At 39.8% G+C, this 27,229-nt stretch overlaps 2 protein-coding genes across 5 annotated transcripts; one reads left to right on the forward strand and one right to left on the reverse strand.

Annotated features, from left to right (window-relative positions):
* Positions 1 to 119: 119 nt before the first annotated feature.
* LOC311485801 (cerebellin-1) lies at positions 120 to 7,540 on the forward strand. 3 transcript variants are annotated; one of them, XM_084541431.1, is made up of 8 exons: positions 120 to 213; positions 1,504 to 1,530; positions 1,620 to 1,684; positions 1,785 to 1,907; positions 3,483 to 3,654; positions 4,256 to 4,953; positions 6,165 to 6,284; positions 7,213 to 7,540. In XM_084541431.1, exons 6-8 carry the CDS (start codon positions 4,654 to 4,656, stop codon positions 7,408 to 7,410), a joined length of 618 nt encoding a protein of 205 aa, XP_084397557.1. In that variant the 5' UTR covers positions 120 to 213; positions 1,504 to 1,530; positions 1,620 to 1,684; positions 1,785 to 1,907; positions 3,483 to 3,654; positions 4,256 to 4,653; the 3' UTR covers positions 7,411 to 7,540. The 3 variants fall into 3 exon arrangements, with proteins under 3 accessions (XP_084397557.1, XP_084397556.1, XP_084397555.1); XM_084541430.1 differs by having other exon boundaries at positions 1,620 to 1,907; XM_084541429.1 differs by lacking the exon at positions 120 to 213 and having other exon boundaries at positions 1,519 to 1,907.
* A 2,001-nt stretch (positions 7,541 to 9,541) lies between these two features.
* On the reverse strand, positions 9,542 to 25,845 carry ripk3 (receptor-interacting serine-threonine kinase 3). 2 transcript variants are annotated; one of them, XM_084553878.1, is made up of 13 exons: positions 25,002 to 25,845; positions 23,029 to 23,192; positions 22,776 to 22,944; positions 20,885 to 21,040; positions 19,537 to 19,682; positions 19,098 to 19,147; positions 15,600 to 15,761; positions 15,262 to 15,344; positions 15,056 to 15,125; positions 14,240 to 14,310; positions 13,223 to 13,274; positions 12,960 to 13,141; positions 9,542 to 10,791 (listed from the first exon to the last, which is right to left on the reverse strand). In XM_084553878.1, exons 2-13 carry the CDS (start codon positions 23,184 to 23,186, stop codon positions 10,618 to 10,620), a joined length of 1,473 nt encoding a protein of 490 aa, XP_084410004.1. In that variant the 5' UTR covers positions 23,187 to 23,192; positions 25,002 to 25,845; the 3' UTR covers positions 9,542 to 10,617. The 2 variants fall into 2 exon arrangements, with proteins under 2 accessions (XP_084410004.1, XP_084410003.1); XM_084553877.1 differs by having other exon boundaries at positions 12,960 to 13,274.
* Between the last annotated feature and the right edge of the window lie 1,384 nt (positions 25,846 to 27,229).

A 27,229-nucleotide genomic window follows, 5' to 3' on the forward strand; every position in this document is an offset into this window, starting at 1 on the left:
TATAAAAACAGATTAACAGAATATGCGCTCATGATCTATCTTGCTTGATAAGGAACGTTGTCTTTGCAGGAGCAATGCTAAATTATTTTGGAGCTCCAGCAATGAGCCAGAGGGATCTACTGAACTTCCTGACCATGTTCCAGGACCATCACATTCCTCATCAACCATGAGATGGACAAACATCTGTCATATGAGGACATCACTGATGACTTTGTGAGTAAAAAAGCCAGGAAGGAGATATTTTGAGGACAATACACTGTGACTGTTACTGTGAATGAATTATATTAGGTGTTATGCTGATAAGTGTGAGACTGTGTTGTTAAATAAGTACAGTTTTTTTTATTGAGTATAGAGGATTGTTGTTTTCCTTGTGTTATAGTTTTTATCAGTTTAACTTGGTAGATCGTGAAGGCAGTGCAGGTAGATCGTGTGCCATTGGAAGAAAAAGTGTTTTAGATGTTAGTCTAATCATTTATCTGCTGCACCACCAAAACAAACAGCAAGACAAACGTTCATCTTTTTTTCCCCCACTTTTTATTGTGACATGCCCGTTCAGCAGCACACATCCACAGCCATGCACAACTTCAATTCAGACGACAGTCTTTCTTAAAGGGACAGCGCTATTTATCTAAAGGTGCAGTGCACCAATTTTACGTAATAAAAACAAATATGGTCATTCTAACTGCACAGTGGATCGATGCTGATTTCCAGCTGCAAAAGCATCTGCTCCATTATTATTTCATGTACACATGAATGGGGCCAAGTTAAACATTTTAATTATAATTTTATTTTATTTTATATTGTGCTTTGTTGGAATGGGCTAAATAAATATTTTCATAATTTTGTAATTGATTTATTCTTTGAAATATTAATATTAATTCATGCCATTGCAATGCCTTGATTTTAGTGAGGGTAGTACACAGTCATAGCCATATAGCGCTTTTCTACCTATTGGTACTCAAAGTGCTTTATAGTCACAGACGCATCTACCCATTTGCTTACACAAACACACACATTCATACACCAGTGCCATGCACTGGGAGCAATTGGGGGTTTAGTATCTTGCTCAAGGACACTTTGACATGTGGCACACTCTGGGGATCAAACTGCTAACCCTCTGGTTTGTGGACAACCCGCTCTACCTACTGAGCCACAGCCACCCATTATGTGGTTATCATGTCAGTGTGTGCCATATATTAGGTAGCAATTGATCATTGTGTCCTCTCTGTGAGACTTTGACTAGATGTGATGGCTAGATGACTGTCAGAGCATCTCCAAAAATGCAGTCCTTGTGGGGTGCTCTGAGCAGACTCCCATCCACCAGAGCGTGGTCTGACGTCACAGTGCACTCAGATAACTGCACGGGGGCAGTCAGGAACGCCGTGTCAAAGCTGGTGACCGTCTGCCAGGAATTAGCGAACCATTCATCAAAATAACCAAAGATTTAAGGGATTTTCGTGAAAATAAACACATGAATATAAATTTTCAATTTCCTTTTTGCAGAAGCAGACAAGCTGAATCAGTATGCAGGTATGTTCACAAATTTGCTGCTTTTCATTTATCAACTACTTTAACTGTGTTTTTATTACCCAGCTCACAATTTATTTATTTCTGTGCAGTTGATGTCGCTCTGGATCCTGGGACTGCCTCAGGCTGGCTGCTCCTGTCTCCAGATGGAAGAAAGGTATTGGATAAGGCCAATGATTCATAGCAATTATGATGTTGGTGTTTCTATGTAATGTGATGAAGAAGATGATGGTAATCATGTCTGGTTGATTTGACAGGTGAGCCTCAACTGCCAGAAGAAGAAGGCCCCACTCCCTGACAGTCCTCAGAGGTTTAACTCCTGCGTCTGTGTTCTGGGGAAACAAAGCTTCACATCTGGACGACGCTACTGGGTAGTTCAGGTAGGCAGTTAGTCGGTTTTAAAGACTGTTTAACTACTACGACAACAGTAATACTAACAATAGGTTCAACTTTAGACTGAGTACACACAGTAACTTACTTAGCCTGTTGCCACTGTGACCTGACCTCAGATAAGCAGATGGAAATGAATGAACACACAAGTAAACCAATTAAAGTAGATTAAACAATTTACTTTAATTGTCGTCATTTCGTTAAACAATTAAAGTAAACAGGCACTAGGCATGGATGCCTAGTAGGCACTAGTAGGCATTAGGCATGGACTTCATCTGCCTCTCTTCTTGCCCCGATGCCCCCATCACTCTGGAATTGGGTAAATCTGGACTCATCAGACCACATGACCTTCTTCCATTGCTCCAGAGTCCAATCTTTATGCTCCCTAGCAAATTGAAGCCTTTGTTTCCGGTTAGCCTCACTGACATGTGGTTTTCTTAAGACTACACAGCTGTTCAGTCCCAATCCCTTGAGTTCCCTTCACATTGTACGTGTGGAAATGTTCTTACTTTTGCTATTAAACATAGCCCTGAGTTCTACTGCTGTTTTTCTTTGATTTGATTTCACCAAACGTTTACATGATCACCAATCACGATAAGTCAGGATTTTTTTCCGACCACATTTCTTCCTCAAAGACGATGGTTCTCCACTATCCTTCCAGTTTTTAATAATGCGTTGGACAGTTCTTAACCCAGTTTTAGTAGTTTCTTCAATCTCCTTAGATGTTTTCTCTGCTTGATGCATGCCAATGATTTGACCCTTCTCAAACAGACTAACATCTTTTCCAAGACCACAGGATGTGTCTTTAGACATGGTTGTTTAAGAAATGAGAAGCTACTCATTGCATCAGTTGGGGTTAAATAATTTGTTTCCAGCTGAAAGATAATCACCCATGCAGTAATTATCCAAAAGGAGGCTCGTACCTATTTGCTTAGTTAAATCCAGGTGGCAACTTTTTTTTTTATTCAGGCAGTGTATGTGTGTGAATGTATATGAATGAATGGGACAAAAGCTCCTCCAGAGCAGGAAACTGCAATCCGCACAAGTAACACGGACTATGCAATTGCGAAAGAGTCGGCTGAAGCAAACCACGGTTCTCCTTCATTGTTCAGAAGGTCAGGATGCTTAGTAGAGGGGGAGATCCTCTCTAGAAACACCATGAAATATCATGACATATCATGACACATATCATGATAGTGATGACTTCAGGTCAAGGCATTATTTTAATTAGAGACTGTCTGTACCTCTAAAACTCCATTTGAAGTATAGGCTTTGTGCCAAAACACAAAAGGGGAGGTTTGTGATGTGAGCCAAATAAGAATTGTCCTTGGATTTAGGAAGTTTTAGATGTACTGCTTTTTTACATTTGTCATAAAATAAAATGATTTTTAGGTCATAAAGGCAGTTCATAATTAATTCCTTTAGCTCCGCCATCCTTTGTGTGATATCCGAGGCAAAACAGAGGACGAGAAGGAGGGCAAACAGGTACGGCAGGGGGTCGTGGAGCCGTGAGAACAGAAGGGCGGTAACGCTCGTGATGTGATTAAACGTCTGCTCGAACACAGGGGTCCCCTGGAACAGAAAGATGGGTAAACAGAGAGAGATGGAGAAAGGAGAGGGAGAAGAACGCAGATAAAGCTGACGGTAACGGAGAAACAGGGCTCTTGGGATGTGTCGACTTCACTGAGGCAAGCTGGTTTCTCTTTGATGCTGCAGAAGGAATGCCTAAATTCAGAGGTGGGTGGTGATCTGGTGATACTTTTTACACATATTTTTTTAGTGGGAGTGCTGGCACTTTTTATGGCTGCACATGGTGTAGGAACGATCTAACAAAAAAACTTGTTTTATGATTGATCAGTCTCGTGTGCATGTTTGAACTGTCCCTAGAATAATTGTGCATGAATTGGATTTGTTTTTGTTGCGGGTGTTTGTGTAAAGGAATGTTAGAGCAGAGAGAGGGAACTGGATTGGAAAGGCGTTCGAGGTGAAAGAGTGGGAGTGTTTACCCACAGATGGCCTCTCAGTGGTGGGGTTGTGATAGTCCACTGTCCCCCCTCCTGAGTCCAGCTGGCAGCGCTCTTTCTGTCCAAACCATTACCTCACTGATTTTATTCTTCAACGTAATCAGTTTTCTCTTTCTTCCACACTTTTCCCTCAGCCTTCTCCAGTGCTCCATGACTTGGTTTAAATGTACACCTATATCTTAAGCTTTTATTTACAACTTACTTGTCTTGTCTGACAAGTTATACCCACAATAAGCCTCATTAATGCTCTGAGCTTGTTTTTTTCATATATGGAGAATGTGCTTATTTATGTCATGTGATCTAACAATTCACAGGACTAAAATCTTAAAAAAGCCTCCAAGAAAGTTTGGATTTATCCCCATTTGGCTGATGGCCATTCCTGCTGTGGTGTGAGGAACCAGACACCTCCACCTACACTGTTCATACATTGCCTTCCTTTCTGCTGTTATGGGAAGCCGCCATCTTGGTACCAACTAAGAGTCGTCTCCAGAGAGAACCCAACTTTGCACGGTGTCAGCAAAGGAGCGTTACCTGAAACATTTTATGTTTGTGAAATAAGAGAATCCCTGGTTAATGTTAACTTTCCAGGAGAAATGATGACCCTAAAGTGAGGCGCACTCAAAGAAGATTTTTTTCAAATTGAAGTGCTTTGGTGGCCATTCTGGATTAAGGACACAAATAAAAAGCCCAGAAACACTTCTCATTTGGAGCCATGTCCGGTCCATGTCTTCCCCCTGCGCCCTACCACGTCCCACGCTCAGTCTTTTTCCTTGGAGTGCTGCTTCTCATCCACTTGGGGCCCTCAGAGGGCCAGAATGACACGGAACCGATCGTGTTGGAGGGAAAGTGTCTGGTGGTGTGCGACTCTACGCCATCTGCAGAGCCATCAGGTAACGCTCTGGGGATGTCCGTGAGGTCAGGAACTGGTCGGGTGGCGTTTTCAGCAATCCGTAACACCAACCATGAACCGTCGGAGATGAGCAACCGCACCATGACCATCTACTTTGACCAGGTGGGTTTCAGTAATATTTACTTCTGTAAATATACTACTATCAAAAAGCACAAATATGGATTGCTTCGGGTGGGTTTTGTGGTAATTCCCACCACCTAACATTTCCTCAGTCGCTTATCAAGATCATGAACTGTGTCACCACTTCTGTAGGCCACCACCTTGAGGCTTTGTAGCCTCCAGGACAGCCTGGATGCTTTGTAGACAAATGATTCAAATATTTTTTTCATCCCAACCCAGATATTTATCATTGAACCACTCATTCTAAAGGCATGGGAATATTGGGAATAGATAAAGTTTTTCCATAATTTTGAAACCTGGACTCTTCGATCATTCATCTACACTAGTACTGAAGGTTCTCACAGTCTGTAAATTAGTTAGTCAATCTCTCAAGTTACCCAGATGCATTATTGTGTGAAAAGTCGGAAGCAAAAATAAACCTGTCATAGAACTGAGAACAATGGGAAGTCGCCTTGATGCCGTCTCATGCCGCCTGTGTCGGGAACACAAAGTTGTACTCAAACACACCACAAAGAATACAGTCAACGTAGCCTGAAAGCCATACCAACTTACCCATGCACAACTTTTGTGTGACCGGAAGTTGGTGTGAAGTCTCACCGTTGGTTATACTTCTGCAGAAATCAAATAATTTGTGCAGGCTTTACGTGGTGATGGACAGAAGAGTAAAAGCAATATAGTCACCCACGTCATCTGAGCGCTATGGAGTTGAATTTGTTTACAATAAAATGGCTCTTTGATTGCACTTTCGTCAGGCTACAGACAACGGCCACCTGGCAAATTCTTGGATATAATTTGACATGATGATCACCAAAGTTTAGTCAAGTTTCCTTTAACAGATGCATTTTAAACAGCCTAAGATTCATTCGTCGGGCTCCATAAATGTCTGCACCAGAGCAAAACTCGAATCAATAGACAGACATTGCTGCTTACAGAGGTACAGTCCCTTCCGCTGTCACTAAATATAGTTTATTCCCACTGAAATCACACTGCACGAACAGAAGGTGCATTGTATTTGTGCACAGAAAGTCTACGAACATGATGTTGTTAGGAGTCATAACCAGTATCTGATTATCTGATTATTTGTATGTACCTGAAAGTCCTGCACATTACTGACACTGAGGACTTTTTGGCACAGGTGATGACTCTGAGCCTGCTTGATCTTCTACTCTCTCTTATCCTCCTTTTCCTCTTAGATCTTAGTGAACGTCGGCAGCCATTTTGACCCAGCGAGGAGCATCTTCGTGGCGCCTAGAAAAGGAGTCTACAGCTTCAGCTTTCATGTTGTGAAAGTTTACAACCGTCAGACAATACAAGTAATACACTGAATTGATTTCTGGAGGAGAGTTAGACGAGGGCATTGATACTATTCTAAGCCTATTAGCTTAGACAGCTAGCATTAACAGGATGAAGCAGTTAGCTTGGCTCAGTTTAAGTTTGTCATAATTCATAAATCTTCTTAGACAAAAAGCTGCAGAGGTGACCTGAGTTTTCTTTGTAATCAAACTAACCCGGTAATACTGGTCTGTACATCCACTGGTACACTCTTAAAGGGGAATTACCGTTTTTTACAACCTGGACCTTATGTCTGCCATAAAATACGATTGTTTACTCACCCATATAACTTTGGTGTCATTTGGAGTCGTATATCCATATAGTGGGAGTGACTGGGGCACCGAAACGAGGCCTCTAAATAACGCATATTTTGTTATGATACGCTAGGGTTATTCCCCGTTGTGTCCGGTAATTCCCCTTTAACTGAAACCGCTTATATATATGAAGCCGAGTACTGCCATGATTGCAATTATTACGTATCATAAATTATTAATCTCAAGAAAGCAAAGTTTATTTAAATTAATGGGATTTCCAGAACTCCCACTTCACAACTTCCTGTTTCTCCCAAAGCACCATGGGAACTGCAGTTCCAAACTTTAGGCATGATTATCAAATAGAAGTAAAGGAACATTTCCTGTCTTTGTGCTAAGCTAAGCTAACCAGTTATTGTTTACAGTATAGACAAATGGTGAGCCATATATAAAGACCAATATGGCTTAGAGTAGAAGACATATACATGTAATTTGATTGAGTTATGGTTAATTTTAAATAGAGCTAAGCTAGTTGTTTTCCCATGTTTGCAAGATTTATGCTAGCTCTAGTAGCAACACCAACGAAGATATGATTCATGTGTTTAAAACATCATTTCCTGGTAAATAAACTTCCTCTGACATATCTTGTCTTTCCCAGGTGAGTTTGGTCCTCAACGGCTGGCCCGTGATCTCGGCCTTCGCAGGGGACCAGGATGTGACCAGAGAAGCTGCCACCAATGCCGGTCTGGTGATGATGGAGAGAGGGGACAAGGCTTACCTCAAACTGGAGAGGGGGAACCTGATGGGAGGGTGGAAGTACTCCACCTTCTCTGGGTTTCTGGTGTTCCCCTTGTAGGTAGGATTATGAGAGATGGTGTTCTCGTCGTCGCCGTCGGGGTAAAACATAAAGGTTGTTGTGTTCCTTTAAAGCCTTTGGCATAAAGGAGGATGAATTCATGGGTAAACTGCTTTGATGAATGGGTGAATTGCACCAAATAATCCTGAATGTATCTCTGTGAAGGTTCCCAGTCATCCAGGTCATGGTATATCCAAAAAACAGCTTAAACAAGGGCAGCTGGACTTTGGGGGTTTTCGCTTCTTCAGTTCTGTTTTGTTCCTTTGAAACGTGAAGAAGCTACTTGAAAGGGTGGCGAAATGCCTTCAAGAAACCCAACAGGTACAGATGACTTTGTTCCAGCTGTGTTGTTTTTATGGATAATTCTGAATGTAAATTCCATTTCCATTGTACTTTTATGACTTATAGTCTTTTGTCCAACATGTGGACCGTAATGTGTTGTCAGTGCTTGCTTTCAACCAGATAATGGTTTTCAATCATCCAGGTTTTAATGCATGAAAGATTAAGTAATGTTTTCAGCAATAAAGATCATTACTGTGTCTATAGTCTGCATCTGTCTCTCACTGTGACATGTTTAGCTGTCTGATGAGGAACTGCTTACCACGCGTCCTTGGTTAAATGCTGACACTACTCTGGCCTCCAAACCATCTCTATCACACCTACATATGCTCCATAAATCACTCTGTGCAGACAGACGGTTGTTCTGAAAATAGCGGCCATCCCTGCTGTTTACCCCAAGAGGTGTACATAGAGTCACGGGCGTCTGAGGATTTAGACTCACTCTAAATATCTAATCCTTTTCAAACTGTAGCGGTGCATGAAAATAAATTTCACTCTTTAAAGTTGCGGCGTTGTTTTAGAAACGATAAGCTATACATGCGTGCAGTCGTCCCCGCTGACGTACAGCGATCCCGAGTCTCGCGGCAGTGGATCCGGTGGCAGATGGAGGGTTGGCAGTGGAGAGAGGGAACCAGAGCCAGGAGCCTGCTGAGTTCACACTGGACCGTCACAACGGATTAGGCTCAACGTCCCGGTGCACAGCAGAGGCCTTTGTTAGCACTTTAGAGAGTCGTGTCTGGAGTACAAAACAAAGTGAAAAGACCAACAGCAGACAAATGCCGCGTGACATCTTCAAAGTCAAAAACTAGCACAGAAAATCTCCTCAGCAGCAGCCAGCCATAACATTATGACCATATGTGTAATATTCTCTGGGTCCCTCATTTGCCACCAAAACAACCTTACCCATTACCTTTCTGACACCTTTCTGTCAGAACCAGCATTAACTTCTTCAGCAATTTGAGCAAGTGTGCCAAAGTGTCCTTAAGCAAGACGCTGAACCCCCAGTTGCTCCCAGTGCATGCCACTGGTGTGTGAATGTGTGTGAGCGAATGGGTAGATGTGTCTGTGACTGTAAAGCGCTTTGAGTACCAATAGGTAGAAAAGCGCTATATAAAAGCAAGGCCATTTACCACTTTCTCTTCCTCGGCCACGTTTGATATGTACTAACCACTGCAGACGAGTAACACCCCACAAGAGCTGCCGTTTTGGATATGCTCTGACCCAGTCGTCCAGCCATCACTGTATGAAACTTGTCAAAGTCTCTCAAATTATTCCATTTGTCTGTTTGTCCACCGTCTAACATTTAAGAAGTTTAAGAAACCAAATATTTACTTGCTGTCTGATATATCCCACCCACCAATAGATAACCAGAATATCAGTGTTACTCACGGCACCTAATCTAACTTTAAAATGTATTTCTTGTTAAGAGAAAGGGTTTCTTGGTGAACTGAAACTGGTGTATTACACAGAAAGCTTGGCCAGAACAGAAAACCGGGAGCGCCACCTACAGACACTCATCGACACACAACCCAGAGGAAGTTACTGCCCACATCAGCGGCAGATGATAGAACACAAGCATCAAAAAAAGAAACTAAAATTAAATGTCCAAAAATGGATCTAAGGGATTTAATTATTCGGTTTGAGGAGGAGTGTGAAACGAATTCCCTCAACAGCTGTGTTCATGTTTTCTTTGAACTCTCACGTTTAATTCACGATTTCTATATTTTTAACTTAGGAGTATCCTTAACATCCATATGTCAAGGTGACATGTTGAGTGACTTGCTTGAGAAGAATTTTTACTCAAAAAATAACTTTAAAAGTTGTAGATAATCCATTAAAACACGGGAAAATGTTTTAAAAGTCAAGGAACTCCCTTATTTTATTATTACAACTAGATCAACATACAAATTGTAATGTAACACTCACAGCATACAGTATAACATTATTTTCTTTAATTATTACAATCACGATGCCTCTTTATTAAAGTACCTTCAGCGTTAAATGATCAGTTTTCCCGAGGCTGCGTTTTACAAAACAACTTCCTTCTTTGTACAAATCTGCTTTTAAAGGGTTCTACAGGATCAATGGGCTTGAGTCAGACAGAGAAGGACAAACACATTTTGTCGAGCAGCACCAGACGTATCAACAGCGTCAAATACGTCGCATAGAGTTGTCCCGACACATCATGCTTCTACTGGGTGAACTCTTCAGATCTGACAAGCCATTTAAAACACACTTTACAATTCAACCTTTAAAAAAAAAAAAAAATCCTTTTAAAAAATGGCTTCTTTTAAAATCCCTCTTATTCACTCTCTATATAAAGTTTACAAAAGATATTGGGTCTGAACATGTAATGCCCAAATGCATAACAAACACAACACAATAAATTTAGAATATTTCAGATGAAAACTGGTTTTAAGCTCTACGGCATTTCAAAAATGACAAGATTTTACAAGATATTGTATTACTGAGGAGTTTCTAGCACTCTTCACATATGCACTGGACCTGTTAAAGCTGGTGAGCTGGCACTGCAACTGTGCAAAAGCAAAAACCATATGACTGGACTTGGCTGGGATTTAATCTGCTGACAGGGCAAAGGAGAAGTGAGAGGTTTTGGTCATGGGGGTTAGAATTTTAAACAAAACGAGCAGAATAAATAAAGAGGGGAAAAAAAAAACTCACTTCACACAAAAATCTGAATCCTGCCCAGATCTGCAAAGCGAAAAATGAAAAAAATGAAGACAAACAATCCAGCCAAGCCCTTAGCTTCTACATATTTCCTTCCTGTTGTGCAAGACTGGACAAACCAAACTGAACTGTTACAGAAATTTAGAGAACTCAGTTGACACCTCCCATCGTCCTCCCTCCTTAATGGTTAATGGTAGATGGGGCCGTTGGGTGCCGCCTCCTCTCCAAGGGGTCTGTGGCGATGATGTGCATGGTGTTGTTGTCGCCATTCTGAAATCCTGTCACGTTGCTGAGGTTGATGCAGACTGCACGTCCACGGCTTGCATAGCTGGTGTCAGGACTGGAAAACTGACGCTACAGAGAGAAAAGACAAACATATTAATACTTGTTCAGCATTATTGTTGGCATATAGATCCAGTGGCTTACCAAATGTACCGCTATGATAGCATGCTATCATATCAAGAACTGTCTTGAAGAAACGACTAAGAAACGTTCTTAATTGTTCAATCCATGCCTGGTCTCCTACTATCCAGAATATGTGTCTGGTAACCAGTGTTGCCCAATGGGAAATGAAGAAATATCGTACTGTCACTTTAAAATGACCGTATTTTAACCCAAACTATTGTATGTACTAAAACAACTTGAAAAAAATCACACTCTAGATAAGTGCATTTAAATTCAAAGCTATTCTATAACCTAAAGAATAAACACGGAAGACTGGCCATTTGAATGAAACAGCTGTTTTGTTCATTGTCAGTCAAATGGCAGGTCTTTGCTGAAGCATTATTAGTTCCAAATGGACTGACCCCAGATCAGTTTTATGCCATGAAAAGTTTGTGGGCAGTGGAAGCTGGTCTGGTTTCCTGGCTACAACACTCTAGCAATGCATTTATTCTATGTCTAATGCAGATGGAAGCAGAGATGATAAAGTAGAATTAAAGTTGCCAGATCTGCCAACCCTGTCCCAGCGCCTGCAGGGTGTCAGCAGGGATCGCGGCAGTACCCTGAAAAGTTGAGGAACAGGTCCAGAAATGATTTAATTTGATTAGTGCAGCAGATCTTTGCTGGAGCATAATCCTATCCCAACAGATATGACCAACTCTCCACCCCAAAACCTTTGTGGGCTGGGGAAGTTGGTGAGGCTTCTCAGCGAGACTCAACACCTTCCAGCCTTGTTTTCTGGTTTTCAGTCTCTGTGAGAAGACGTTTCACCACTCATCCGAGTAGCTTCTTCAGTTCTAGGGGACTAGTGGGAAGTTTGAGGTTTAAATAGGAACTCCTACTGATACTTGCTTGTTGTATTAACAACCAGAAACCGGTGCAGCTATTTTCCATTAACGGTTGTGGTTCTCATTGCCAGCCTACATGCCTACAAAAGCCTCCACAGGCTGAAGATTGTAATGATCCTAAAAGTTTAATGAAAGCAACACAATTTTAATACAGAACGTAAACTGTACGATCTTAATAGCTATGAAGGCTACTACACAAGTCAAAAGATGAACTGCAACCATACAACCAACCAACTACAACTGCAACCATGGACAGCAATAAAGCCAAGATTAAAAATTGGAAAGGCAAAAAAATCCAAAGAATCTGATTCTAATTGTAAAAAGAGAGTTTTAGGTAAGCTTCTCTTTTCTCGTAAATACAAATGTACACTCAAGTGATGTAGCAGTCGAACACCACATGTACAAACAAACGTTTGTGCGGTTGTGTTTGTCAGTTCATCAATTTATGCATTGTGAGGTGGGCTGCTTTCAGATAGGAATTGTGACAATGGGGAAGTTGTGTGCACAGAATTACGTGTTTAAGATGTGATAGAACTGCTACTAGGAGGTAACTGTTGGTGTCTAGAAGCCACCGAGGTTAGCAGGAACGTGGGTGGGAGACCTAATCTAGAAAATGAAAAGGCATAATGAAACTGGGGTACCAGCTGGCCTTCTTTGTAGCTGATCAGAAGTTGTATTTCTTTGGGTCTTGTGAGGTCTTTGAGGGGAACATCCGGGAAGATCTTCTGTAACTTGACAGCTGGAACATGTCTGTGAACTTCTGCAATTTTATCAAGTCCATAGCAGATCAGTTGATGTGACTTGAGAGTCCCTGAAGCCGTTGGGAATATCAACATTTTCTTCAGACGTATTATAAAACTGTGATGAAACCTATACTTCTAAGTTACTGTAAATTAACTTAGTATCCTCAGCCTTTTATGAGAACATCTGCCAACACAGATCGAGAATACCACAACACTTTTCATATGGCCTTTTCTCACCAACATTTTAAACATGACCCCATTTGAATGCAGCAATGTTTGTCCTAAATTTCTGACACTACTGTTGACCCACTCTGTCTTTGTGCGCCAGAATGGCCTTCTCTGAACCCAGAGGTCAGATAACCCACCATGTAACTACTCCTGTCTTCCTTGTCTCTAATCTGCGTTTGGGTCCTGCTTTTCCAACACTTCACTGAGACAAGTGTGTTAAAGTATAGGTATGAAATCGTCAGCCTTCCTCACACAAACCCACCTGGTACTGTTCCTTAAAAGCCAGCCGGGAGTTTTGTGCACCTCTGTCTTGAGGTGCCCTCCTACTGCAATGAGGCTGCGGTGGCGACTGGATGGGATGAACAGACGACGGTTTCATCTTATGCCCTGTCGTCCTGTTGTGTTCATTATGACACATACTTGCAGTTCGAGGGGAAGATGAATCTGAAAGGAAACATTGAGCCATGATTTCACTTGTTTGGATGATCAAAAACTGTGCTGCTTTGGCACCAGCTGCCTTCTTACTTGTGACTCTTGCTTTGTCTCTTTGATTTGCAGTCCACCCACCAGCCATTTCCTGCAACAGAAGGAAGTGTGCGGGTTGTCTGATGGTTGTTTGTGACAGGTGACCTCGTTGAAACGACATGATGACTTCCAGATTAAAGATGACTACGATTAAGACCCAACGGTTCAAAGTGGATTTATTTTACCTTTTGAAGGTTGTTATGGGCTTTATGGTTGTGTGTAATTGTTTGCTTTGGATTTTAGCTTGTGGAACAATGTTATAATGCTATAATCCTTACTTTAGCAAAAGATTTGACTTCACTGAAAGAGGGAGTGAAGGGCAATTTTAGTTCAAAATACATTTTAATTAGTTGAATTTAGTGGTAGCAAGACTTTAGTTACATTTAGACAATGCAATGTTTAATCTAAACTAAAATTACCTACATATTTATTACAAACACATGAGAGGAATCAATCTCTGTAAGAAAGTGAAGATGCTTCTTAAAATAAAATATTACTTTACGTTCAAAAAGTGGACAATATGGACTAACTAGAGCCAACATGTGAAGCCACTCTGAAAACTGCATTCATTTGTCAATTGATGTTCAAAACCAGCCAAACTGAGGTCAAAGGTAGCTCAGGCCAAAAGTCAAAAATGCTGACAGCACTATAAATGGTTTAACAACCATCTGACAAACATTTAGGTTATAGAACTGAAAGTGATCCAAACTTGCTCAAAAGTGTTCAACACACTTTCCTATGTAAATCCCCCTGCTGCACCAGGAAGTGATGCGCACGGTATTTCCCCGCACTGGCATAAAAAAACAAAAAAAAACAAAACAAAAAAAACATGCAGTGTAGAAATACTGTGGCATTGACCCATTTGTGGCAAAGGGGAAAAAATAGTCCCGAACAAAAAAAAAAAAAACATCACATAGTGAGTCACTTAAAGTTTTTCAATGTATCTACATGTGATTTAGAGTTGAGCTAAATCATATAATTTGAGTGTTTAAGACATGAACTTCACTCTTGGCTCACCTGGACAGGCGGGCCTCTTGTCGGCACATTGTCAGTACAATGATAATTCACCGCTGCATTTCTCGCACTCGCTGCAAAAAAAAACAATATGAAATGTCAGACTGGTCCTTGAAAATGTCTTTTTTGTGTGCGTTTGTGTTGTAACACAAATTCTTACCTGAGAAATTAAAGTGGATTAGATGTGCCTGAAAGTTAATTGAAGTAACAAAGGATTTTTATATATCAAGACATATGTTAGCTTATTCTGAATCTGAGGCTACAGCTAGCTTAGCTAGGTTAGCTTAGCATAAAGACTGAGGAAAGGCTTGCAGGACTGAACAAACGTATTTGCCTTTGAAGGTTGTAATAATGGGATTTTTTGAAATTTTATCAGAAGCAGGTTAGCTGTTTTCAACTATTCTTTATGCTAAATTCCTTACGCTAAACTAAAACAGTTGCTGAGCTCATTTAGCTTCAAATTGAACATGAATGTAGTATTAATGTTTTTATTTAACTCTAAGAAAAAAAATATTTTTCAAAAGTATGAATTCATTTCTTAAGAGCAACCGTTTTACATTTTAGGAATTATCCATATTTGCTTTTTCACAGAGAGTTAGATGAGCAGATTTAGCTACAGTTAGCAACCACTTAGCTTAGTTAAGCATAAATCTTTGAAACAAGGTGTAACTGCTTGGTTTGTCTATAGATTAAACATACAATACTTAATAAGTAAGTTTTTAATGTGATAGATAGTAATTTGTGCTACATTTGCAAAATGAAATGATCAACAATAGAACATAGATGCAGTAGTTTCTGAAATCATATCATAAAACAGACCTGAAGCCTGAGAAATATAAACCGTCTGAACCTGCCATGCTAATCCCTCTTCTTCTTCTTCTTTTTGGTCCTGGAAATAGGAAGTGAAAGAGCAAATCAGGATGTGACGTAAATTAAGAATAAAACTAGTGATTTGTCAGGTCATGCCAAAAGTTTACATCTGAGCATGACTTACGTCTGTGTATGTGAAGAGATTTGTCCCTTACCAGTTTCTCCAGCACTTCGTCAACAGCGTTACGAATTGCATGTTTGTGCATCTTATACAATTCTTCTGTCACTGCTGTGCACTCTGCAGACATAAGCAGACATCAGTAACTGTATTAGTAACTTTTTATGTGAGTTTAAGACTTCTGTATTGCCATCTATATCTAAGATATGCTGCACTATAAATATATAGAGTATAGTTTAAGTAGAACTACAAAAGCTTTGCTGGTATTTGGTACAACAAAACCTTTAGACCATATGGATTTTATCAACACAACCCATACATGATGATTAGTAAGAAAAAATAGATCTTTATAAATACCAAAGGTTGTTTTCTTACCAAAGGAGGAGGGCCTTTGTGAGGGTTTTGTCTCCCAGCATCTTTCCATGAGTTCCATCAGTCTTGTCAAACCTGCAATCCCTGCAGCCTGAGATCTGATCTCGTCCATCGGTGGACGGTCTCCTTGTGGGATGCGAAGCCGCACCATACTGGACATTGCATCTACGGCAGAGGAAGAATTGAAGATGGTGCATTAACATCAGGATGCTGTATGTCTTTTTGAAAGCCCTGAATATTCTAAGTGCCTGCAGTGATGCATGTTTTCACATTTCTTCACGGATTAACAATTCAATTCAATTCAATTTTATTTATATAGCGTCAATAACAATACAAATCGTCTCAAGACGCTTTACAAAAACCCGGCCTGAAACCCCCAGAGCAAGCCTGAAGGCAGCGGTGGCAAGGAAAAACTCCCTTTTAATAGGAAGAAACCTCGAGCAGAACCCAGCTCATATGGAGGGACCCATCTGCCTAAGGCCAGCCGGGTACAGACAGAAGAAAGAGAGAAGAGAACAGCAAAGAGAGAAGAGAAGAGAACAGCAAGATAAACATACATCTGTCATAGATACACATATCTGACTAAAGCGTACATGTGGAATCTTATGATACAAACTGATGATATTACATGACAGTTTGAAAATGTAAGAGGAATCATAGACATGTTGGAGAATTGTTCATTCAGGAAGGAGTGGATAACTTCAGGATTCCATGAAGACTGGGCAGGCTGATGAGACCACGACAACATGTAGTATGGAGCGCCACAGGAAACGCACAGCTCCAGGCCAGAGATACTCACAAGAGGGGGGGGGGACACACACAGCAGTAAACATTCTACATAGTAATAGCACAGAATTGCATGACTAGTAGTAGATAGGAAATTAGAGGGCAAGAGCTCTGTGCCAGAGAAAAGAAAGTGGAGGATGCGAGAGAGAAGAAAGAAGGAGGACATGTGTTTGGTGCATCGTCCCCCAGCAGCCTAGGCCTATAGCAGCATAACTAAGGGATGGTTTAGTCCAGCCCTAACTATAAGCTTGATCAAAAAGGAAAGTCTTAAGCCTGACCTTAAAAATAGAGAGAGTGTCTGCCTCCCGAACCCAAACTGGGAGTTGGTTCCACAGGAGAGGAGCCTGATAGCTGAAAGCTCTACCTCCCATTCTACTTTTTGAAATTCTAGGAACCACAAGTAGGCCTGCACTTTCAGACCGAAGTGATCTGTTGGGATGATATGGTACAATGAGGTCTTTAAGATACGATGGAGCTAGGCCTTTAAGGGCCTTGTATGTAAGGAGGAGGATTTTAAATTCTATTCTAGACTTTAAAGGGCGCCAGTGAAGAGAAGCTAAAACTGGAGTAATATGATCTCTCTTGCTAATTCCTGTCAGTGCTCTTGCTGCGGCATTTTGAATCAACTGGAGGCTTTTTAAAGAGCTATTTGGACAGCCAGACAGTAATGAATTACAGTAATCCAGTCTGGATGACACAAATGCATGAACTACTTTTTCAGCATCACTCTGAGACAGGATGTTCCTAATTTTGACAATATTACGCAGGTGAAAGAAGGCAGTCCTGGTCACTTGCTTTATGTGACATTTAAAGGACATATCCTCATCAAATATAACACCAAGGTTTTTTACAGTAGTACTGGAGGCCAAGGTAATGCCATCCAAAGACACCACATGATTAGATAATGAATCTCTGAGATGCTTAGGACCGAATACAATAACTTCTGTTTTGTCTGAGTTTAAGAGTAGGAAATTACAGGTCACCCAAGCCTTTATGTCTTTAAGGCATGCTTGGAGTTTAACCAGCTGATTAGTTTCATCTGGTTTCATAGATAAATATAGCTGGGTGTCGTCTGCATAGCAATGAAAGTTTATGCCATGTTTTCTAATAATCTTGCCTAATGGCAACATGTATAACGTGAAGAGTATTGGTCCTAGCACAGACCCCTGAGGAACTCCGTAACTTACTTTTGTATAAGTAGAGGAATCATTATTGACATGAACAAACTGGAATCTGTCAGATAGATAGGATTCAAACCAGTCTAATGCAGTTCCTTTAATCTTGACCTCACTTTCAAGTCTCTGTAGTAAAATATTATGATCAATAGTGTCAAATGCAGCACTAAGATCTAGCAGAACAAGTATAGAGACAAGTCCACTGTCTGAAGCCATGAGGAGGTCATTGGTAACTTTAACCAAAGCTGTTTCTGTACTATGATGAACTAAAACCTGACTGAAACTCTTCAAACAGACCATTCTTGTTTAAGTGGTCACACAACTGATTAGCAACAACTTTTTCTAGAATTAACACTGCACTAAAATTATACTAACAATGCACTAGATTGCTGAGGTGAGGTTTTGTCTCGTTCCCGTTTCATTTTGTCTTGTGACTTCCTGTTTTATTTTGAAAAGTAACTGTCCTCTCATTTCAGGTCACTTGCCCATCCCTCACATGTCACCTGTCTGATTGTCTTCCCTGATTTCTGATTGTTTCCACCTGTTCCCCTTTACCCTTATGTGTATATATAGTCTGCTTTTCCACTTGTTTAGTGCCAGAGTGTTTCAGCCTATTGTGCACCACAGCCTTTTGTCCAAGTCTGTATCTCAAGCCACAGCTAAGTCTGTTCACGCTGCCTTAGACAGATTCCTTTTGCCTCCTTGTGAGTTTTGTTATCTAGTTTTTTGAATCAAAACTAACATTAATTTCCACACAGTTTTTGTTTGCCTCCTTCAGGAGTGATTTTGATTTCTCTTAAGTTCTGTAGGCTGTTTACTTTCTCTCTCCGTCGAGAGGTTTATATTGGTCCTGTTCATTAAAGTCGGCATCTGCCTTTAATCGTTCTCTGCGTCTGAGTCCTGTTCTGAGTCCCGGCCTGACAGCTATAAGGAATATTAAACATGTCATTTGAAGGAACTTGATATGAGTATTTTCACTCAACTTGCAGCTTTCCTTAGCTCCAAGGAGCGGCTCTCAACATATTGTTTTGGTTTACTGGACCACAGTGTCACTGCTTTGGTACACTCTCTGGCTGTTGCTTTCATCCCTGTGTTACCTCCTCAACACGAACAAGCATGCACTGTAGACGAATTTAGCAGTAACCTTGTAAACATATCACTGTTTTTAACAGCTAAACAGTCTGTAATGTCCTCAAGAAGATGGTTGAGACCAAAACAGAGATAAAGTTTTGTTAGTCAGGTCACTTCCCATCACGTTGCCATATATTTTGTTTTGAGAAAAGATAAAATTCTAAAATGGTCTCCAAATTAACAAATCCTAAACTGATCAAGTATCTGTGGGATGATCCACAGAGGCTCCTCCCCTCAACCCATGGGACCCAACGGCCCCCCACTTACAACATTCTGGTCATAATGTTATGCCTGATCGGTGTAAGAGACACTTGTTGTTCATGGGGTTCTTCTGTAAAACTGTAAAAAAAAGCATTATAGTTCAGAATGCCTCGCATCATAATAGAATAATAACTTAAAAGCCACTTACATGGATATGGTTGTTTTCCTGTGACAATGGACCAAAGCACTATACCATAGCTGAAAGAGCACCAGAGAGAGATTTCCAAATGATGTATTGACTGCAGTACTTAAATCACAATATACCAGAGTCGTCATATGTAGAGCCCAGAGGGAGATGTAGAGGCAGTTTGTTGTATGAAGAAGTCACATAATTACCAGGAAGTTGAATGCAAATAATCCGGTTCCCTTACTTGTTAAAGGCTTCCTACTTAGTCTCAATCTGTTTAAATGTGTAAAGTGTATGGTTTGTCAAATATGTTGTGTTAATTCGCCCTTATGACATATATCCAACTTCAATTATTAACTTCACTAAAATTACTTTGTTTTATGTTTGTATTTATTGAGTAAAGCCAAATTAGATGGTACTAATAATTTTTTAGCAAATAACTGGTTCCATGTTCATCTACCTGTAGATATCGGAGGCCAGTGTAGGATGGTATGATAAGTCAAATGCCTCTGGAGGCATGTAGCTGAGAGTCCCCCCTTCATCTTTGCTTTCCTTGGAAATCCGTGTCACACTGTGGTAAAACTTGGCAAGGCCAAAATCTGTTAGCTAGAAAGACGGTGAAAAGGAGAAGAAAATTAGCATAGAAACAAGGAAGCATTTAAGTAAACACAGAGATCACAAGCTATTGGGTTATTGAACTATTGATCCAACAGGGAATAGGTCACCCAGAGCCTAGTCATCTTTGAGGAAAACAACGCCTCTGTGTACAACATAGACAGAAACAGTGTAAACAACAAACTAAATCAAAGTTTTAATTTTCTGTGTAGTTGGTTGAAAAAAGGCTCAGATGAGCCTTTGTCTTTGGACACTGTTGGGATGGAATTGTTGAAAAAAAATGTAGAGACGCTGATGAGAGGTCTTCTCTTCACTACTTCAGGTGTACTGTACAAACAATCACTATATCCTGTAACCTACATTTTATCAAAAAGAAGTTGTTTGTAGGATACTAACAATGGTTGCTGGTGGGCTAAAATAACCTGGTTAATGTATAAGTTACAGCGAAGTTATGTCAGTCATCAAAGCACAATGCTGTTGTTAGCTAGAATACCATTTGCATGTTTCACTGGTAATTTGCTGACCTGTGTATACAATAGGGTAAAAGAGCAGTCCACGTATGACACCTCTGGACATTGATTGATCCTGCGAGACTGAAGGGACATGACATGTCTTTGCTCTTCTACATCAGGACGGGTGTAAATACAATATATCTACTTGACATTGTGTCTTTTTGTAATTTATATACAAATTTGTTGGTTTTCAGTTGGTTTGTTTTATGATAAGTGTCCTGTTTTTATCCAAAAACAGGATTAATTCTGGATCCACTGCTCTGATGCCTTTCAAGTCCAAGTAAGCAGTGATTTCAGTAACTGAGGTCCAATTAACATTTGATAATTAAGTCTTATTCATTCAAAGCTCACTTAAATGTGTAATGTCTTGTTTGTGTTTTAGTATGTATAATGTATGTACAGAGATTTGTGGTGTAGTATGTAACCTTTGTCCTGTCTATATATATATTCTTCTTTGTAACTTTTTGCCACCAGTCTTGGCCAGGACTCCCTGGGAGAAGAGTTACTGTAACTCAATGGGACTTTTCCTGGTTAAATAAAGGTTGAATAAATAAAAAATATATATATATCAGTTCTTTTAATGAAATAATGCCTCAGATGGTCTCATACGCCACCTGCTCACACTGTTGAGAAGTGGAGTTTGTCTCATCAATTTTGTGATAATATTTTCCTAGGTCTCACCTTGGCATTCAGAGCAGAGTCCAGCAGAACATTGTTGGGCTTCAGATCCAGGTGCAGCAGGGCAGGGGACAGATTGTGGAGGAAGTTTATACCCAGAGCCACCTGGTGAATCAGTCTGAAGGTCAGGGGCCAGGGCGGGGGTCCTTGTAAGGTTTTCTGTTAGAGAAAAATAAACGAGTCTATGAATTACTTTATCCTCTTGCCTTGCCTCACCTTTTCATCATACATGTAGGGAGGGAAATAAAATGGTCTTTGTTATTCTACAAGTCTTGCCAGTGGAAATCTTTAAGCTACATGCTAAAATTAGGCAGCTGACATGTTTACAGTGACTATGCTAACACGCAGAATCTTTGCAGGTTTAGCCTGTTTCCCATCTTCGTTTAGCATGCTAGCAGTTACAGTAAAGTTAATGAATATATTCATAACAAGACTTGCTAGCATAGTCCTTTGAGCTAAATACTAATGTTAGCCAGCTGCCTCACTCACAGTTACTATGCTAACATGCAGAATCTTTGCAGGTTTAGCCTGGTTCCCATCTTTGTTTAGCATGCTAGCAGTTACAGTAAAGTTGATGAATATATTCATAACAAGACTTGCTAGCATAGTCGTTTGAGCTAAATACTAATGTTAGCCAGCTGACTTACTCACAGTTACTATGCCAACATGCAGAATATTTGCAGGTTTAGCCTGTGTCCCATCTTTGTTTAGCATGCTAGCAGTTATAGTAAAGTTGAATATATTCATAACAAGACTTGCTAGCATAGTCCTTTGAGCTAAATACTAATGTTAGCCAGCTGACTTACTCACAGTTACTATGCTAACATGCAGAATCTTAGCAGGTTTAGCCTGTTTCCCATCTTAGTTTAGCATGTTGAGTGCTACAGTAAAGTTTATGAAAGTATTAACAGCCAGATTGTTTGCTGACTCCAAGTTTTTTTAATTACTTTGTTGTTTCACAAGTAAATTATCACCAATTCATTATACTGTATATCCAGAACACCATCTTAGTTTAGCATGTTAGTTTTGAGCATTTACAGTAAAGTTAATACAAATAATTACGATGAGAAGTCTTGTTAACTGGATACATATTTGGATATGCATTACTAACTAACTGGATATATATTTGCTGCTGTTGTGGGCAATGTACCCTGATTTGTTTGAAGAATGATAAATATTTATGTTATTTACTACTCTAAACTGAAATTCGTTTCAAAATGTGTTTAAATAGCAGGATTGTAAAAGTAACATCAAATCATGATGAAAGTGTATACAGAAGCCTATTAATCCGGCTATGAAGTCAGAAATGTCCAAAAACATGATAAAATCTTGCAGTAGTATCGGTCACCAAATTTTCAAGAAAGTGCAATTTTCTATTAATGAAGATGCAGAATGAACAAAAAGACCACAATTTATTTCCCATTTCATATCACAAGTTAATGTTTTTTTTAACCATGACCACAACTGATCCCCAACTTCAAGCCCATATTTCATAACTGTAACCATGCGAACGCAGGTTTTGTAACCTGTAACCCAAACCACAATGTTTCTTAACTTTACCCAAGTAGATATTTCAGCCTAAACCTTTGTATTTCCCTTAACCCAAATGAGTTTTGTGTGTAAGCCTGACCAAGGCAACGCAATAACCTCATCACATTATAAAATAGTTCCGCTGTAATGGACGAATAATATCATCCTGTTCATTGGGCTGTTAGATCAGAAGATGTCATTCTCATTGGCTGAAAAATAACTTTTTTTTCTTTTGAAAATGGGGAGACATGTTGACTTCATCCTCTGGGAAAACACTAATGTTCAAATGTTCATGACAATCCATCCAACGGTTGATGAAATGTTTCAGTCTGGAACAAACTGGTGGACCAGATATGTCTTTTACCTGTAAGGAGGCCAGTGATCCTCTCTCCATGAACTCCATGACTAGTCCAAGCTTTGATGTAGATGCACACGAGGGTAATCGACCCCTGAACACCCCGAAGACATGAATAACATGCGGGTTGCTTCCTTGGCGCATCATGTCGACTTCGCGCAGCAAAGATGAACTGGTCCTGTTTGTGTTGGTATGTACCATCAGTTGCTTACTTAGGAATTATTTTATTACCAGTAAACAGAAACTCAGCTTGACTACTTACCCGTCATCGAAATGAAGCAGTTTAATAGCCACATCACAGCACCATTTACGATGCCTGGCTTTGTAGATTTGACCAAAACCACCAGAGTCAATCTTTTTCCAGCCCTCCAGAAAGTCGCCTTCAATCATAACTGGAGCTGGACCGCTCATCAGTGCCATTGTTCACTAGAAGAAGAAGAAGATTGTCAATGGCAGTTACATTCTGAGAATATATTCTATACAAGCACTGTCTGGACCAAAACTTTGGTTATAGTGATTAGGCTGTTTGGTTAGGGAAGTAATTTGGAGGTCAACAGGCTTCTATCCTCGACACTAGATTGTCCATTATAGCCCTTCTCTGGGTCTAAATAAATTTAAGCCAGGAAAAAAAGCTACATTAAATTATGATCATGGATCTGATTCAAATTTAAGGCAACTTCTGATATGAATAAATACAAACTTATGAACTGCCATTTTTGCCAACCGGGGAAGCAGAAACAAGCTGGAAACAGTGCACCTTAGCAGTCTTCCTCCTTTTACCTCTGGCTTCTCTGTGTCCACCAGTTAGTCTCTAAATGTCTGAATGTCTTTTTTTTTTTTTTTTTTCTTACAGGGACAAACTGCATTAATCACAGAGGAGAAGATACACTGTACCAGATTTAGCAAATTGCTACTTTCCATCTGCAGTCCCAGGGCAGGTAGGATAGAAGTATAGACCCCCCTCCCCCCAGTTTGGCAGCATCTTTTTTGGGGTCTTTATCATGTACATAAAGGGTCGTTGAATGATTTGTTCTAAAACCAAACTGCATAGGATGTAATAAGTTTTCAGAATTTAAGTGGGCCAGCAATTGTTCAGCTACCACCTTTTCAATCACTTTTGAGACATCAGGAAGTATACTGATGGGTCTATAATTACTGACTTCCTGTTTGTCACCCAATTTGAGTTACAATAACTGTTTTTAGTACACTAGAGAAAATACATTCCTCCAATGATTGGTTTATAATGTTGGTGATGGGTGGGGTGGGGGTGGGGGGGATTTGGAGTTTGGAGTTTAAAACTGCAGAGAGAATTTTATTTACCTTATCACGAGTTGTGTGATTAAAGGTCCTTACTGGACACAACAGAACACATTTATGGAGATTGTCAACCTTTTCTGTTAAAGGTATGTAACCCCAGAGGTCAAATAGTCGATTGTGTCTTGTATTGTTCTGTATGTTTCTGTTGCTGTGCGTATATCCTTGTGAGTTTTGAGTTTTATGTATTTTAAAACCCAGTCTATGGGCAAACATTGAAATTAGCTAGGATTATGAACAACATTTTTGTTTCATGCTGCGTACTTGTTGCAATACAAACAGACGACAATACTTGAACAAAAAATTATCCTAAAAGAACCAAAATCACAAAATATTTTGGATATGGTTATTTAATTACTTAACTAATAAACATTATACATTATAATGCTGGATGTCTTTTCCTTTCCCTTTAAATTTCCCAAACTCACCTCCCTATCATCACTGTACAGGAAGTACATAAACACCAGCAGGGTGTAATTACTTTTGCTGCCTTGTTCTGGATCATTATATTCAGAGAGCCTCGTCTTTATGGTCCATTATTAAACATACTATGGTTTAACCTTTTCACAGAGTGGCATAGACATTTGCACACCTACACACACTACAGGAAACCACAAGCATGCTATGGAAAGTCCAGAGAGCTGACAAGGTAACAAAGACAAATGTGAAATGAAAAAATACAGCGTTCCTGCCATGAAATAAATCTTTTTCTTGACTTTACATGTAGTTATGTTCATAATCTGAACACTTTATGAGAAATACACGTACTTTTGTTGAGATTAACCAACCGACCGCTTAAGTGTAATATATAAATAAAAAAGACTACCTTAAAGGTAGAAACCACAAAGAAGGAGAAAGACAAATTCACTACTACAGACTCACTAATAAGGTGATTTGTCAAAAAATGGGGAAACCACTCACCCTTAGGGATCAGCTCTTCTCCCTCATCATTCAACCATAACGACGGAGTGTAAAAACCCTCCTGCTCATTCAGTGACTTTCTACTAGTAGCAGCAGCTCGAGCTGAAAGCAGAAGTGAAACCACGTAGCCTTGATCCATCCCATAATTCTTCCTTTTACTTCTGCTTCTGTGCTACTCAACAAACTAGCTGACTTTTTTTTTATGTAACTCTAATCCTCATTGTCATATTTGGATTTTTTGTATGCCCTATGAGTGTGCAGTTTGTGTAATGTTTTTTAATACATCCTCATCTACATTTAGGGGAGGGTCACATTTCAAACTAAAGTATGTTTTAAAAATTAAAACTACTGCCACCAGTTTGGTGTTTCTTTGATTAATACATTTTCAAGATTACTTTTTAAATTTGGCAGATAAGAAGTAGACTTACTCAGGGAAAGAGATTTGTAGATAGAGATGAACAGTTTACTACCTAATGTAAAGTCAAAACAAGAATGTTCAATACAGAAGAGTTTGTTTTAATTTGTCCAGCAGAGGGCACTCGAATCAACCTGTCAAGGCAATTACAGTAAATGGAAGATTTATACAAAATGAATGACTAACACCAAGCCTGGATTACAAAAGGCTTCACTCCTGAACAGTCCTATTGTTTTTAACTGTCAAATACATTGTTTTTAACTGTCAGATATATTGTTTTTAACTGTCAAATACATTTCGACAGTTAAAACAATATAGAGACTTAATTTAACAAATACTGTTGGCATTTGATTTGAATCATCTTTGTAATGAACATAACTAAAGCAAAGGAAAGCTAAAATATAGTGTCATACATTTCAGATTTAAGGTGTGTTGTGCATTTTCCACTAACCACATTAAAACTTGAGAAAAGGTTGCATTCCAGCATGAGAATGCAGTTGAATACAGCCTTCATTTAAGCACGTTATCATCATGTGGTGTTCTGTAAGACTGAAACCCATAGTGAAAACCCTTGGACAGGGTGGTTTTTATTTACAGTCACGTGAAACTTATCTGTGTGTGTGTGTGTGTGGTGAAATGATATAACCACTGCTACTTCAGATCCAGGTTAAAAGGCAGCTCCGACCTATGTATGAAGCATTTTCAGGTCAACACTGAAGGCCCAAAACTGCAGCTCCTGAAATAACCACTTGAAGTTGGCTCCAAAAGTGAATCAATCTACCTACACCAGATTATCTTAGATTAGATTCGATTCAACTTTGATGTCATTACACATGTTCAAATACAAGGCAACAAACACATAGACCTCTGTGTCAAAAAATCTAACTTTACAGCAGAAATGAACACATTACCATCCTGGTACAAAAAATAGTTTTGGCCTCTGTAGCTTATTTCTCCACTCATGACAACTGTATGGAGCAAAACATTTTATAGAACTCACCTTAAATGATATCAAGCCTTAAGCCCTGTCCACCTATAAAGCGGTTTGCTTGTTGCCTATCACTTAGCTGAGCTAAGTGCTTGTTGACGTTGGTTGACATCATCTGTTTAAAGGTTAACTGATGAAACAAATGCATTTGATTGGTTGACGCCTCACCGCATCGTTGGAGAAATCCAAAAAAAATTAAGCCAGCTCACCTTTGATCGGATGTCACTTTGATGCTTCCTATCGCTGGCTTCCATTGACAATAAACTGCAGCCTGTATCATTGCTAGTTTAAACGTAGCATAGCAGTGGTAAATCTCTTGTATATTTCCCACCCATATTTCAAAAAACTTTACCAGTGACTTGCACTGAACGTCACCTCAGAGTTGAGATTAATTCACCATGATACCAGCCCACTTTGCATTGCCATAGTTTTTTCGCCTTTCATTGCAATGTCTTACAGAATTTGACTCAGATTCCATGGTCTGTTGTTGGCAGAGCACTGCTAGTCTCATAATTTAGGATGTGAGTACTTAAGGTCACAGGTGGCTGTCTACCTTGGCATCGCCCACCTGCCAGATTCACTGGCGCTCCACCTCTCTGCCCATTTTTGAATTAGCTAGCAGTTAGGAGGAATCAGTCACTGCCAAGATGGCGACTCTGAGAGGCACTACATTGAGCTTCAAAACCAGTCTTCAAGAAACTTATGGCTGGCGCCATGGAGGGATCGTCAGTCTTTATATAGTAAATGGCATAAACATATATGTATAAACAGGTCTCCAATCTAGGACCTGTAGAGTTACAACCTATAATAAAAAAAAAGTTTTTT

The sequence above is a fragment of the Chelon labrosus genome, assembly GCF_963514085.1.
Source record: "Chelon labrosus genome assembly, chromosome: 1".
Classification (NCBI taxonomy): Eukaryota; Metazoa; Chordata; class Actinopteri; order Mugiliformes; family Mugilidae; genus Chelon; species Chelon labrosus.

What these genes read in the sequence shown, in the direction of transcription:
- LOC311485801 (XM_084541430.1), top strand. Translation starts at nt 4,654, where the DNA reads ATGTCCGGTCCATGTCTTCCCCCTGCGCCCTACCACGTCCCACGCTCA. An exon ending in TGACCATCTACTTTGACCAG is followed by an intron (nt 4,954 to 6,164) that starts GTGGGTTTCAGT and finishes TTTTCCTCTTAG; the next exon opens with ATCTTAGTGAACGTCGGCAG. An exon ending in ACAACCGTCAGACAATACAA is followed by an intron (nt 6,285 to 7,212) that starts GTAATACACTGA and finishes TGTCTTTCCCAG; the next exon opens with GTGAGTTTGGTCCTCAACGG.
- ripk3 (XM_084553877.1), bottom strand. Translation starts at nt 23,186, where the DNA reads ATGGCACTGATGAGCGGTCCAGCTCCAGTTATGATTGAAGGCGACTTT. An exon ending in GATCACTGGCCTCCTTACAG is followed by an intron (nt 21,041 to 22,775) that starts GTAAAAGACATA and finishes TTTCTCTAACAG; the next exon opens with AAAACCTTACAAGGACCCCC. An exon ending in CTTTTAAGGAACAGTACCAG is followed by an intron (nt 10,792 to 12,959) that starts GTGGGTTTGTGT and finishes TTCTCTCTGTAG; the next exon opens with CGTCAGTTTTCCAGTCCTGA.